General features: G+C 61.8%; 1 protein-coding gene across 1 annotated transcript; it reads left to right on the top strand.

Moving 5' to 3' along the window:
- Window positions 1-8445: 8445 nt before the first annotated feature.
- On the top strand, window positions 8446-11084 carry CD248 (CD248 molecule). The gene has a single exon (XM_006056418.4). The coding sequence runs from the start codon at window positions 8484-8486 to the stop codon at window positions 10806-10808; it is 2325 nt and encodes a 774-aa protein (XP_006056480.3). The 5' UTR covers window positions 8446-8483; the 3' UTR covers window positions 10809-11084.
- The last annotated feature ends 1295 nt before the right edge of the window (window positions 11085-12379 follow it).

Here is a 12379-nt window from a genome sequence, read left to right as displayed (position 1 = left end):
CAGGGACCCAGGGCACTCCCTTCGAGGATGGTGCAGGGCCTGGTGCCAGGAGGGAAGCAGCTCTTGCAGAGGGGCCCTGGGACCGCCCTGCGAACAGGATCCTGCTAGCGGAGGTTGGGAAGGGAATGCGGGAGCGGCCACATCCCCTCCAGGGCTCTCTTTCCGGGCAGGCCCAGGAGCCAGGCCCGTGGGGTGGCCTGAGAGAGGACCCTGCCAGGGGTGGGGAGGAAGGCGTCACTGAGATCCACAACGCCCTGACTCAACTTGAAGACAAAGCAATGAACACCCTGTATGGCCTGGAGACCATGTTCATGTACACAACCTAACACACAAAACACCCTGACTCATTTGCCCACGGGCTGTGTCACACCTCACCTGCCACGGTCACTTACCAGAACGGCTGAGCGCCACCACCCTTAAGAGGAACACCCAGAGCGTTAGCAACACCCTGACACTGTGAGCCAGTCGCGCCCTGCGAGACGGGACACAGACACACACGGCCCCTCCTCTGAGCCGCACCCTGACACGGACGCCCCTGGGTCTGCGAACTCAGAGATACTCCCTCAACACCCTCCCTTTCAGATTCAGAATGTGACTCCCTGACACATATAGAGACACGGAGACACGTGGTGACCTGTTCCACAAGGACTCCTCGACACACACCCACCCCTGCCAGGCTGCCACGGACACACCCAGGGCTCCGGCTCGGCTCGGACCGGCTTCCTCCTTCCTATGCTGCACAGGCGGAGAAGTGTAGATGCTCATACACACAAGTGCAGACACAGACGCGGACCCACAGGGCCGGGGCCTATCCCAGCCGCCACTCAGCCGCCCCACCCCATGGTGGACCCCAGTGGGGGTTGTGAGTTGCTGAGAAGACCCTCGTGGGGGGTGTGGTGACCCCACTGGCCAGGCAGGAGGCAGAGGCCAGCAGCACTGGGCGGGGAGGCCTGAGCTCATCAGATTCCAGCCTGAGTGATTCATGGGAAGTGCCTGGGGAAGGCGGGCCGGGGGAACGGTCCAGGGGCCTGGGGCTTGGGAGGCCCAAGTGGGCCTGGGACCAGAGGGTCTTGGGACCAGAGCAAGCCTCTAGTCTGAGATGGGGGAGGCTTTTGGCAGGGGGGGAGGTGGCCCCGGCCTGAAGGGGTGTCTGCTGGGTCTGGCTCCTGGACAGGGCTTAGGACATGGAACCGAGTCGCAGAATGAGACAAACAGTCCCTCGCCCATCCCGCCCGGGGCCTGGGCCCCTGACCCCATGCCTTCCCAGCCCCAACAGCTGGGTGTCTTTAGCAGGGGTTAGGCCAAGGGTGGCGGAGCAGGGGTGGGGTGACCTTCACGGCCATGTCGGCCCCTCGGGCCCTCAGGCAGGCAGCCCCGTGACCCCCAGAAGCCTTGAGTGGCTGGACCAGCCTGGCTCAGTCAGGGCCCATGGGGTTACAGACCCTCGCTGCCCTGCCAGGCAAGGCCTCTGCCAGAGAGAGCTGAGGATGCGCCTGTCCCAGCGCCAGGGATGTTTTCCTGCCGGAGTCCTCAGCTCCCGCTCCCCCTCGAAGCCCCCTGCCTCCCAGGCAAGGACCCAGCTCCCCCTGCAGGGTGACAGGAAGAGAGGATGGGGTTAGGGACAGGCCGCGGGTACAGGAAGTGCCTTTCTTGGAACTCAGCACCAAAATAGCCCACTCTGGGTCTCAGCGTCCCACGGGGGAGGTGTGTGTCACCAAGGAGACCCTCACCAGGGCGGGGCCTGAGCTGACCTCAGCCTGGCTCCTGCCTGCCTCTCTCCCACCCCTCCCGCCCCTTGACAGCCCTCACCAACCCCCCCCCCACCCCCGACTTGGGCTCTGCTCCACTTTGAAGTCCTAACATAAATATCATGTCTGCTTGGGTTCCCCTTCCCGGCCTGGTCACAGCCCCCAGACCTGGCTCCCACCCCAGCCAGCCCTGGGGCTTCGAGCCAGGGGAGAGGGGGAAGGCTTAGACCACCCAGGGAAGGCGGTGAGCCAGAGACCCTGGGACAGGATGGGGGGGACTCTAGAGGGGAGACACCGAGGAGGGCCTAGAACAGAGAGACAGACCCCAGAGACCAACAAGGGGACCATCCCAGGGACAGGAGAGGAGACAGAGGGACCCCAGAGACAGGCAGGGGAGCTAGAGACCCTGACAGAGAGGCGAGAGAGAGGAGAAGAGAGGAAGACACCCTACAGTCAGAGGGAGGGAAATGGGACATGGAGGTCCCTGGGGACTTGATTGGGCAGGAAGACGGTGGATGCAGAAACGTCCCTGGAGACGGGAGGACCAACCATCCTCATTTGTGGGGCCGAGGAGGAGGCTCCAGGGGCAGGGGACTTGCCCACTGAGACCAGGCAAGTCCTCACAAAACCGGGCAGAGTGGGCCACCTGGAGGCCAGACACCACAGGGACCAGAGAGCTCACTGCCGCAGGCACCTGCCACAGATGAGGCAGCTGTGGCCAGAGAAAGGCCAGCCAGGATGCCCCTTGAGCACACGGAAGGGCCAGGGCAGGGCCGCTCGGTGGAGCCCCGCGGCCAAAGGGCCCCAGAGAGGAACAGAGCAGTCCTCTGGTGGTCCCAGGACCCCCTCCGCCACCTCCCTGCCTCGGGTACAGGCCTCCACCTGTGTGACCTGCTGCAAGCTTGGTCTCTCTCTGGAGCAGGGGGAGCACGACTGGGCTCCTCTATTTCTCATGGGGGCTCCAGGACTCGCAGCGCCCCGGCCAGATGTGGCCAGATGTTCAGGTCCAGCCTCGGCCAGGAGAAGGAATGGGGCTCCAGTTGGGCCCAGGTTGGGCCATCCCAGAGCCGCCACATGCTCTGTCCTCAGCTGTGGGCACAGGTGCAGGCCCTCGGGGACATGTGTCACCCAGCTGTACACACCCACAGCAGTGCCAGGCTCGTAAGAGTGCACGCATGCACACATGCACACACACAGTCGTGCATAAACACCAAGGTGACACCCACAAACACACGGTCTTGATGGCAAAGCCACCTCCACCCGGCCTCAGCCCCCTCAAGCTGTCAGAATCCTTTACCCCCAGGGGCTAGGCCTGGAAGACACCCCTTCTTCCCGGGCCCCACCTTCTCCAAGCCTCTCTCTCTCCCACCCTGTCCGGTCGGCAGCACCCCCCTTCCTGTGGGGCTCTCCTGTCCAGAAGCACACAGGGTGTGGCACCAGCACGTGGGGCAGGGGAGGGCCCGCCGTCAACCCCGCTCCCTCCCCACTCCTGCCCTGGGACCTCTCCCACCCAGGACCAGGCGCCTCCCGCCCACCCGTTGGCCCTTCCTCCCGAAGCCTGAAGGCTAGGGTGGTTTGGGAAGAATTTAGACATGGAGGGGGTAGGGGAGGGGGACAAAAGAGGAAGGAGGAAAGGAGGTGATTCGTGCACAAAGCAATGTGCTGGCTCAGCGGCCCGTCGTGCCAAGGCTCTCCAGGACGCCTGCCCAGGGGGCGCCCCCAATCACACGCAGCCCCCCCATCCTGGCTGTTCCACTGGGCCCTCTTTGGGCCAGCCCCCTCTGCAAGCTGCCTTCGCCCCCACCCCCATGGGCCCCGCCTCCAAAACCACCGCCTGGCTTGTCCCAGGAGCTGGAAGCCAGTGCTCCTCCTGGGGCAGTGGGCTTCTGTCCCCGCATCCCTCCTGAGGTGAGCTCTCCCCATAAAGGCCAGGGTGAGAGTGGGGAACCCCAGCCTCCTGACTCCCAGCCTGAGCTATGCCTGGTATCCTGAGCTGTCCCCACACGCCAGCCAGGGAGACACAATGGCTTAGGCCCCAGCAGAGAAAACCAGCTGGGTGGTAACAGGGAGGTAACAGCCATGCTCCCTGCCAGGGGGTGGCCCAAGCCATCTCGTCCTCCTGGGCTACACTCCTCGAAACCCCCAGAGTCACATTCTGACCGTGCCACCCATCATGGTGGCAGCTAATCATAAGTGAGCGATTCTGACACTACCTATACCCAGCCAGGCATCTAAACGTTTTCTCATCCACATACCCTCCTACTTAGCCATCTGTCTATCCATCCACTTGCTCATTCCTCAATCCTTCTATCTATCCATCTGTCCATCCATCCATCCATCGATCCATTCTCCTGTCTAAACCACGCTTCCATCTATCCATCCATATCCTCACCTACCCATCCTCTGAAGCAGTCATCACACCAGCATCTTCTCTGGGCTCTTGGTGAACCAAGATGAGTCAGGCTGAACAGGACTGGCCGGAAGACCACAACAAGCCCCTCTCTACCCCTCACCCAGATCCACGATGCTTGCCCACCACATTCCCCATCCCGATTAGGGTGGGAAATTCTTGGGTGGCTCCCACCTTACCTCTCCTCACCTGGCCAGGGGCACAGGTGAGTGCTAGATGCCCACCCAAACTGGGCGCCCTGGTGTCTCCCCAAGTCTCATGCTCTACCTATCAAACCCTTAGTCTGCTGGCAGTCAAGGGTGGCCCCCTACCCCCACCACCACCAGCCACCCTGGCTCAGGCTTCCCTCCACTTGCCCAGCTGGGCCATCTGGAATTTGGCCCTTGACCCTCCTCCTCCTGGGTCCCTCGCCTGCTCCCCAGTGCCTCACCCCCACTGAGGCTGTAGTCCTGACCTCGGATCTGACCCACCCACTCGCCAGACGGCCTGCAGCCTCCCCTCAGACGCCCCGGCACTGGCCATTGCCTGAATCATGACTGGGCCCGCCACACCCTTGGACCAGGCTCCGGCCCGCCCCTGAGGAGCCTCCAGAGGCTGCCTCCCCCAGCCTGCCCCGCCTGCTGCCCGGCTCTCCAGCCAGCTCCCTCCCGCCTCCCAGACTATTGCAACAACCTCCTAACTGGTCCCTGGCCTCCGGCCCCCCCTCCATCCACCGCACACCAGCCACAGGGATTTCTCATCATCCCGCCTCTGCCCTGTGCCCCTATGATGGAGACCAGCCTTCCAGGAGCAGCTCCACCACCTCCCAGGCCAGGCCTCTACCCCCTTTCTCTCTCCACTCTCCGTTGTCCCTCTCATCCTAACCCCTCTCCAGACCCAGCAGGGTCCTTCATATTCTCCAAACTCATCAGGAGCTCTCCCAGCTAAGTAACTTTGTTTAGGCTCTGCCTTCTTCCCATCATGCCTGCCTTCCATCCTCCCTTCTTGACATCACACCCATCTCTTAGACCACTCCAATGACTCTTCAGGGTGCTGCAGCAAAAAGGGAACTAGAAGAAGGGTCTAATGCCTTGGTTCTAGTCCCAGCCACCCCTGTCACCGACTCGCTCTGAGACTCCCTGGGCCTCCTATGCAAAAAAAAAACAAACTTGTTGATTTCCAGGAATCTCTCGGGTTTAGGATGGATGACTTCTGGGGGAGGCTGGTGAATGTGGGAAGCAGGTGGGCTTTGGCTGCAGGTAGAATCCACCATCCCCACTGTGTTGCCCTGAGCCAGGTTCTTCACTTGGCCGAGTCTCATCTCCACATTCCTTCCTTCCTTCCTTCTTTTTTTTAAACGTCTTTGGTTTATTTGGCTGCATGCAGCATGTGGGATCTTAATTCCCTGACCAGGGATCAAACCCAGGCCCACAACAGTGAAAGCATGGAGTTCTAACCACTGGACTACCAGGGAATTCCCCTTTCATTCATTCGTTCATTCAGCAAAGCCCACTGAGTGGGATCTGTGGGACAGGAGCTTTCCTGGCTTGGGAAATACAAGAAACAAGACAATGACCCTACAGGAATGGAGCTTCCGGTCTCCTGAGCAAGGGTTCTCTACCTGGGGCAATGCTGCCCCCAGGGGACGTGACATTTGGTGATGACTGGAGTCCTTTGATTGTTCCACCTGGAAGAATGCTACTGGCATCTAGAGAGAAGCCAAGGATGCTGCTAAACACCTTACAATGCACAGAACAGTCTCCACAAGGTATCACTACCCAGCCCTGAGTCTCAATCATGCCGAGGCCAAAAAACTCCGGCTACTGGGGAATTCAGAAAGTGAAAAAAGTGAAACTATTGGTCGCTCAGCTGTGTCCAAGTCTTTGTGACTTTATGGACTATAGCCGGCCAGATTCCTCGGTCTGTGGGATTTCCCAGGCAAGAATATTGGAGTGGGTAGCCATTCCCTTCTCCAGGGGATCTTCCCGACCCAGGGATCAAAGCCAAGTTGCCTGCATTGCAGGCAGATTCTTTACCATCTGAGCCATCAGGCCAAAAAGCAAACCTATACTATGTCAAATAATGGTAAGTGCAAAGGAGAAAAATGGAACAAGACCAAGGTATGGTGGGGCCAGGGGAATGTGGGATGATGATACTTGAGCTGAGACCTGAAGAAAGTAAAGAAGCAGAGACTTCATCTCTTGCAGGAAGAGTGTTCTAGGCAGAAAAACAGTCAGTGCAAAGGCCCTGAGGTAGACACGTGGCCTGGTGAGCTTAAGGGACAGCCACAGGCCAGAGCGGCTGGCGCAGCAGGAATGAGGGGAAGGAAGACGGGTGAGAGAGGGAGTTTGCAGGGAGATCACAAGGGCCTGGGGGCCATATTTAGTGAGGACTTTGGCCTTCCTTCTGAGTGAGATGGGGGCCATGACAGTTCTGAGCAGGAGAGTGATTGGATCTGACTTGGGTTTTAAAAAGATCTCCCTGACAGGAGGGAGAAGGCAAGAAAGGGACCAGAGGAGAGGCTGTTGCAAGAATCTAGATGGACAAGTGTAGCGGCTTGGGCCAGACATGGGTGGCAGAGGAAGTGGTGAGAAGCAATCAGATTCTGGATCTACTTTGAAGGTGAAGCCAACAGGATTGCTGAGAGATTGCACGTGGGGTGTGGGAGAAAGGAGTCAAGGATGATCTCAAGACTTTGGGCCTGAGCCAATGGAAGGATGAACGGCCCCATATTGACTTTCCTCCCCTGAGAAAGGGGATGAATCTCTATACTTCACAGATGGAAACCTTGAAAGAACCACCTTCCTGGCATTGGGCAAGCCCTTCTGAAGCCTTGGCTCTCCAAGCGACTGGCCGCATCTGCAGGGCCAGCCCTGCCACTGCAAGAAGGTTAGCAAGGGGCTCCACCTCCCCCCCACCCAGATTTGCTCAGAAGACTAAGGAACATTTGTCTTGTGCTTTGCAGCTGACAAAGCACATTTGCGCACAGTGATACAATAGCCCTGCTGAGCTGAAGGGCCCTGGCACGTTCCCCTCATTTTGTAGGTAATGAAAATGAGGACCCAGAGAAGGTCAGCCACTTCCTGCCATCACACAGCAGGTCAGGGGCAGAGTGGGAAGCCGAGCCGGTCCGGGGGCAGCACACGGAGGGGCAGAACTTCTTCTCGGTGTCTCCAGCCTGGGCTCAAATTCCTGCTAGGAGCGCAGTGGGTGTGCAGGGGTTAATCTGGCAAACGGCTCCGGGGGGACCATCCTGCATGATGGTGCTCAGCACACAGGCCTCTAGAGGCTTCCAGGAGGGGCGGGAAGAGGACCCCAGCCAGGCCTACAGAGCAGGCCCTGGGGGCAGGGAGGGAGCCACACATGTGATGCCTGTGTCACACACATGTGTGCATCACTGTGTGCCCCGTGCCCATACACAGCCTCTCCCAGTTGGTCCCAGCCAGCCCTGCTCACCCTGCCTGGCCCCCTCCCCCACGCACCCAGCCCTCCTGCAGCAGGAGCCCAAGCGAAGCATTTCCTGTTTAGGGGCCGCCTCCGCCCCCTCTAAGCCCAGGTTCCCAGGGCCCCAGGCTGAGCAGAGGTGAAGGGAGGGCAGCCCCCTGCCCCTCCTCCTTCCCCCCAGCCCCCACCCCGCGTCCAGCTGGAGCCAGGAGGCTTGGGGGCAGAGGTAGCCTCAGGAGCCCTGTAGAGAAATGAGGCCGGAGGATGCCGGCGCCTGGGTGATCCAGGTGGTTCCCACACCCCGGGGCTGCACGCGACCCTGAGGGACTTTGTGTCTTAGGGCCGGTAGATGCCACCTCCCTTTCGCAGGGACACCTAAAGCGGTCAGCGTGTCAGAGCGGAGGCCGATCTGAGATGGAGAGACAGGGTCTGAGAGAGAGCGCACACACGTGTGTGATGAGAGGGCCTGAGTCAGAGCGTGTTTCCACCCACAGGACGGGAGGCTGTTCACGGGTGTGATGAGATCGGTGTGTCCCCAGTCGGGTCTCCGTCAGTATCTGGGAACGACCTCACCCAACCGCCAAGAGCCCCAGACGGCGCAGGACGTTTCTGGGGGTCCTCCCGCCTCCTACCCGGACTCCCCAGCCCGTTAGCTGAGCCTCCTCCCCTCCCCCGCCCCCACCCTCAGCACCCCACCCCACTCCTGCCCCCCGCCCGACGGCTTCCTGCTCTGGCGGCCCCGGGGGAGCGGGAGCAGGGAGCTGGCAGCGGCCCCAGCCCCACTCCTTACAAGGCCCGAGCCCGGCCCGGGCCCGCCCCCGGCCCGCCCACCAGAGGCCCCAGTCCCTCCCCCTGTCAAGAGCCGCCGCCGGCCGGGCCCGGGCCAGTCGGGGGGCGTCGCGATGCTGCTGCGCCTGCTGCTGGCCTGGGCGGCCGCGGTGCCCACACTGGGCCAGGCCCCCTGGGCCACCGAGCCCCGCGCTGCCTGCGCCCCGGGCAGCTGTTACGCGCTCTTCCCGCGGCGCCGCACCTTCCTGGAGGCTTGGCGGGCTTGCCGCGAACTGGGGGGCGACCTGGCCACACCGCGGACCCTCGAGGAGGCCCGGCGTGTGGACAGCCTGGTGGGCTCCGGGCCGGCCAGCCGGCTGCTGTGGATCGGGCTGCAGCGGCAGGCCCGGCAATGCCAACCCCAGCGTCCGCTGCGCGGCTTCACGTGGACCACAGGGGACCAGGACACCGCCTTCACCAACTGGGCCCAGCCTGCCACAGGCGGGCCCTGCCCGGCCCAGCGCTGCGCCGCCCTGGAGGCAAGTGGCGAGCATCGCTGGCTCGAGGGCTCTTGCACGCTGGCCGTCGATGGTTACCTGTGCCAGTTCGGCTTCGAGGGCTCCTGCCCCGCGCTGCCCGAGGAGGTGGGCCAGGCTGGCCCAGCCATCTACACCACGCCCTTCCACCTGGTCTCCGAGGAGTTTGAGTGGCTGCCCTTTGGCTCTGTGGCTGCCGTGCCGTGCCAGGCTGGCAGAAAAGCCTCTCTGCTCTGCGTGAAGCAGCCTGAGGGTGGCGTGGGCTGGTCGCGGACGGGCCCCTTGTGCCCCGGTATCGGCTGTGGCCCCGACAATGGGGGCTGTGAACACGAGTGCGTCGAGGCGGCGGACGGTCGGGTGTCCTGTCGCTGCAGCGAGGGCTTCCGGCTGGCAGCAGACGGGCGCAGCTGCGAGGACCCATGCGCCCATGCCCCGTGTGAGCAGCAGTGTGAGCCTGGGGGGCCGCAGGGCTTCAGCTGCCACTGTCGCCTGGGTTTCCGGCCCGCTGAGGATGAGCCGCACCGCTGCGTGGACACGGATGAGTGCCAGATTGCCGGCGTGTGCCAGCAGATGTGTGTCAACTATGTTGGTGGCTTCGAGTGCTACTGCAGCGAGGGCCACGAGCTAGAGGCTGATGGCATCAGCTGCAGCCCCGCCGGGGCCATGGGTGCCCAGGCGTCCCAGGACCTCGAGGACGGGTTGCTGGATGAAGGGGAGGAGGAAGAGGACGAAGAGGAAGCCTGGGAGGCCTTCGATGGTGGCTGGACAGAGATGCCTGGGATCCCATGGATGGAGGCCACACAGTCATCCGACTTTGACCTGGCCTATAGACCTAGCTTCCCAGAGGACGGGGAGCCAGGGATGCCCTACCTGTACCCCACCTGGCCACCCCCACTTAGTGCCCCTGAGGTCCCCCACCACTCCTCAGTGCTCTCTGTCACCCGCCCTGTGGTGATCTCGGCCACGCGCCCCCCACTGCCTTCTGCCCACCAACCCGCTATTATCTCTGCCACACGCCCACCCCTGGCCCTGGCCCCCCAGCCCCCCGTGATCCCTGCCATACACCCAGCTTTGCCCTCTGACCACCAGTTCCCCATGATCTCAGCCAACTATCCAGACCTGCCTTCTGCCCACCGACCCCTCATTATCTCTGCCGCACAGCCAGGACCGACCCCTGCCCACCAGCCCCCAGTGGCCTCAGCCAAATATCCCAAGCTCTTCCCCGCTCACCAGTCCCCCATGTTCCCAGATACCCAGGGCGTTGATACCCAGAACACCACGCCTTTGCCTCAAATCCCAGCTAACCACACCCCTCTGGTCACCACCTCCAGTCCCCCTCAACCTCCTGTGACCCGAGATGTCCCGATCCTCAAAGCCCAGGCTGGCCACCATCCCATTACTTCTCCCGTCCAGCCTTCTCGGAACACTGCTTTCAGGTCCCCTGTGCCCCCTGCCCATCAAGATGTCCCTGTGCCTGCTGCCTCCCAAGCCCCAGCCTTCCACACTCCTCTGCCCCCTCGGAGCTCCACTAGCCAGACCTCTCTCGCCAGCACTCCACACCCCGACTCCAAAGCCCCACAAGTCCCAAGGGAAGGTACTCTTGACCCCAGTCTGGCTCCGTGGCTGTCCTCGGCAGTCACCACATCAGCTCCTCCAGCCCTGGGGGAGGCCAGTCCAGCTGGCCGAAGCCGGAGGGATGACCGGTGGCTCCTGGTGGCACTCCTTGTGCCAACATGCGTCTTCTTGGTGGTCCTACTTGCACTGGGCATTGTGTACTGTACCCGCTGTGGCCCCCACGCGCCCAACAAGCGCGTGACCGACTGCTATCGCTGGGTCACCCACGCTGGGAGCAAGGGCCCGACGGAACCCGCGCCCCACCGGGGCAGCCTCACAGGGGTGCAGACCTGCAGAACCAGCGTGTGATGGGGTGCAGCCCCCCCCATGGGGTGAAGGGGAAGGGGCATGCATTGGACTTATGGCCCAGGCTGCACCAGGGACCCATGGGGGCTGCCCAGCTGGACAGAAGGCTTCCTGCTCCCCCGGGCCCAGCCAGGCTCCTCTCTCAGTCAGCTACTAGACTTGACTCTTGGGAACTCTGTTTTCTTGGCCCAGCACTCATGGTGGAGGAGATGCCAAGGCCCCCAGGACCTCAGGGGGTGGGTGCTGGGGACTTCTCCAATAAATGGGGTGCCAACCTCACCCAAAGCTTCTAATCCCCATTGGTGCCTGAGGGGAGGGTCTGGGAGGACTCAGAAAAAAAGGAAGGCATCTTCCTTCAGCTTGTTTGGGCCCCCAAGGAAATAAGGTAAGACTCCTTAAGGGAGAGTATGTTTTAGAGATTCTCAGGGAAACAGGAACTCAGGGAGGGCAGAACCTTGCCTAAGGTCACACAGCAAGCCTAGGAGTGGGAGGTTTGGCATGAAGAGAATTTCATGTTTGTTCCTTTTTTAACCAAAACTCTTAGAAGGTGGGACTGAGTCTGAAATGAGGGCTTCTGCTGACCTGGAGCCAAACTGGGGCTTAGGGGTCAAAGGTAAGCTCTAGGCCTGGTGATTCCGGGGAGTGCAGGGGGCCCAGAGGGTGAACTTCTCCTGACTTTCTGCTGGTACTTTTCTTCCTCTCCCTGAAGGCTGCAGAAGTTGGTGACTGGGGCTCAGATGGTTTGAGTCAAGGGTATTGTCACCCCTTTGGGTTGTAGGTGCTCCGGAGGCACTCCTCAGGGAGAGCCTAGAAGGCAGGGCTGAAGAGAGCAAGGAACCCGGGAGAGATATCCCATACCCAGCTCCCTGGGCAGCCTCTAAGCAAGGCCTCTGTCGCTTGAGCCGCACGGAGCCCTTCTGTGTTCATGGTGCTGGGTCAGGGAGACCCCAGACTGAGAAAGGTTCGGGCTGCTCCAAGCTGAGCTGTCCCGTGAACGGGAGGAGGGGATGGTAAAAAAAAAACACCCCAAAATCATCACAGCCTGTGGGGACCCAGCAACCGCCCTCATCCTGGGCTCATTGCCTTGGGGACTGCGAGAGGCGGGACCTGGGAGGGGGAGGCGCCAGTTCCCACCAACTCTGTAATTTTTCAGTTGCAGCTTCTAAGGGACCTCTAATTAGGACGGAAGAGAACCACCACGACCACCCACCCGGGCAGGCGAGGAGGGGTGGTCCAGAGCTCTCTTCCCTACGCAGTGCCCTTTGCTACCCTCTGACCCCCGGGGGCTGAGCCTGGGCTGGAAGGTTCAGCTGGGCCCCACAGGACCCGGAGAGGAGAGATGGGAGTTGGGATGAATAGGGGCGCGGGGTGGGGGGCGGCGCGGAGGGGGCGGAGGGAACGCTGCGCACCGCCCCCCGCCCTCCGCTCTCACGTTCCTCTTAACTCAAACCAGACGCCCCCACCAGATCCCGCCCAAGCTTTTAAGGTCGGAGGTGCAGCCAGAGAGGTTCACTGGATAGGAGTAGGGGGTCGAGGGGTGTTCCAAAGAGTTAGATCGGAGGAGAAGGTAGGGG

The sequence above is a fragment of the Bubalus bubalis genome, chromosome 5 (genome assembly GCF_019923935.1).
Source record: "Bubalus bubalis isolate 160015118507 breed Murrah chromosome 5, NDDB_SH_1, whole genome shotgun sequence".
NCBI classification, from domain to species: domain Eukaryota; kingdom Metazoa; phylum Chordata; class Mammalia; order Artiodactyla; family Bovidae; genus Bubalus; species Bubalus bubalis.
This window is presented reverse-complemented; position numbering and strand designations above follow the sequence as displayed.

Excerpts from the sequence above, each read along its gene's own strand:
- CD248 (XM_006056418.4), top strand. The coding sequence starts at position 8,484 with ATGCTGCTGCGCCTGCTGCTGGCCTGGGCGGCCGCGGTGCCCACACTG.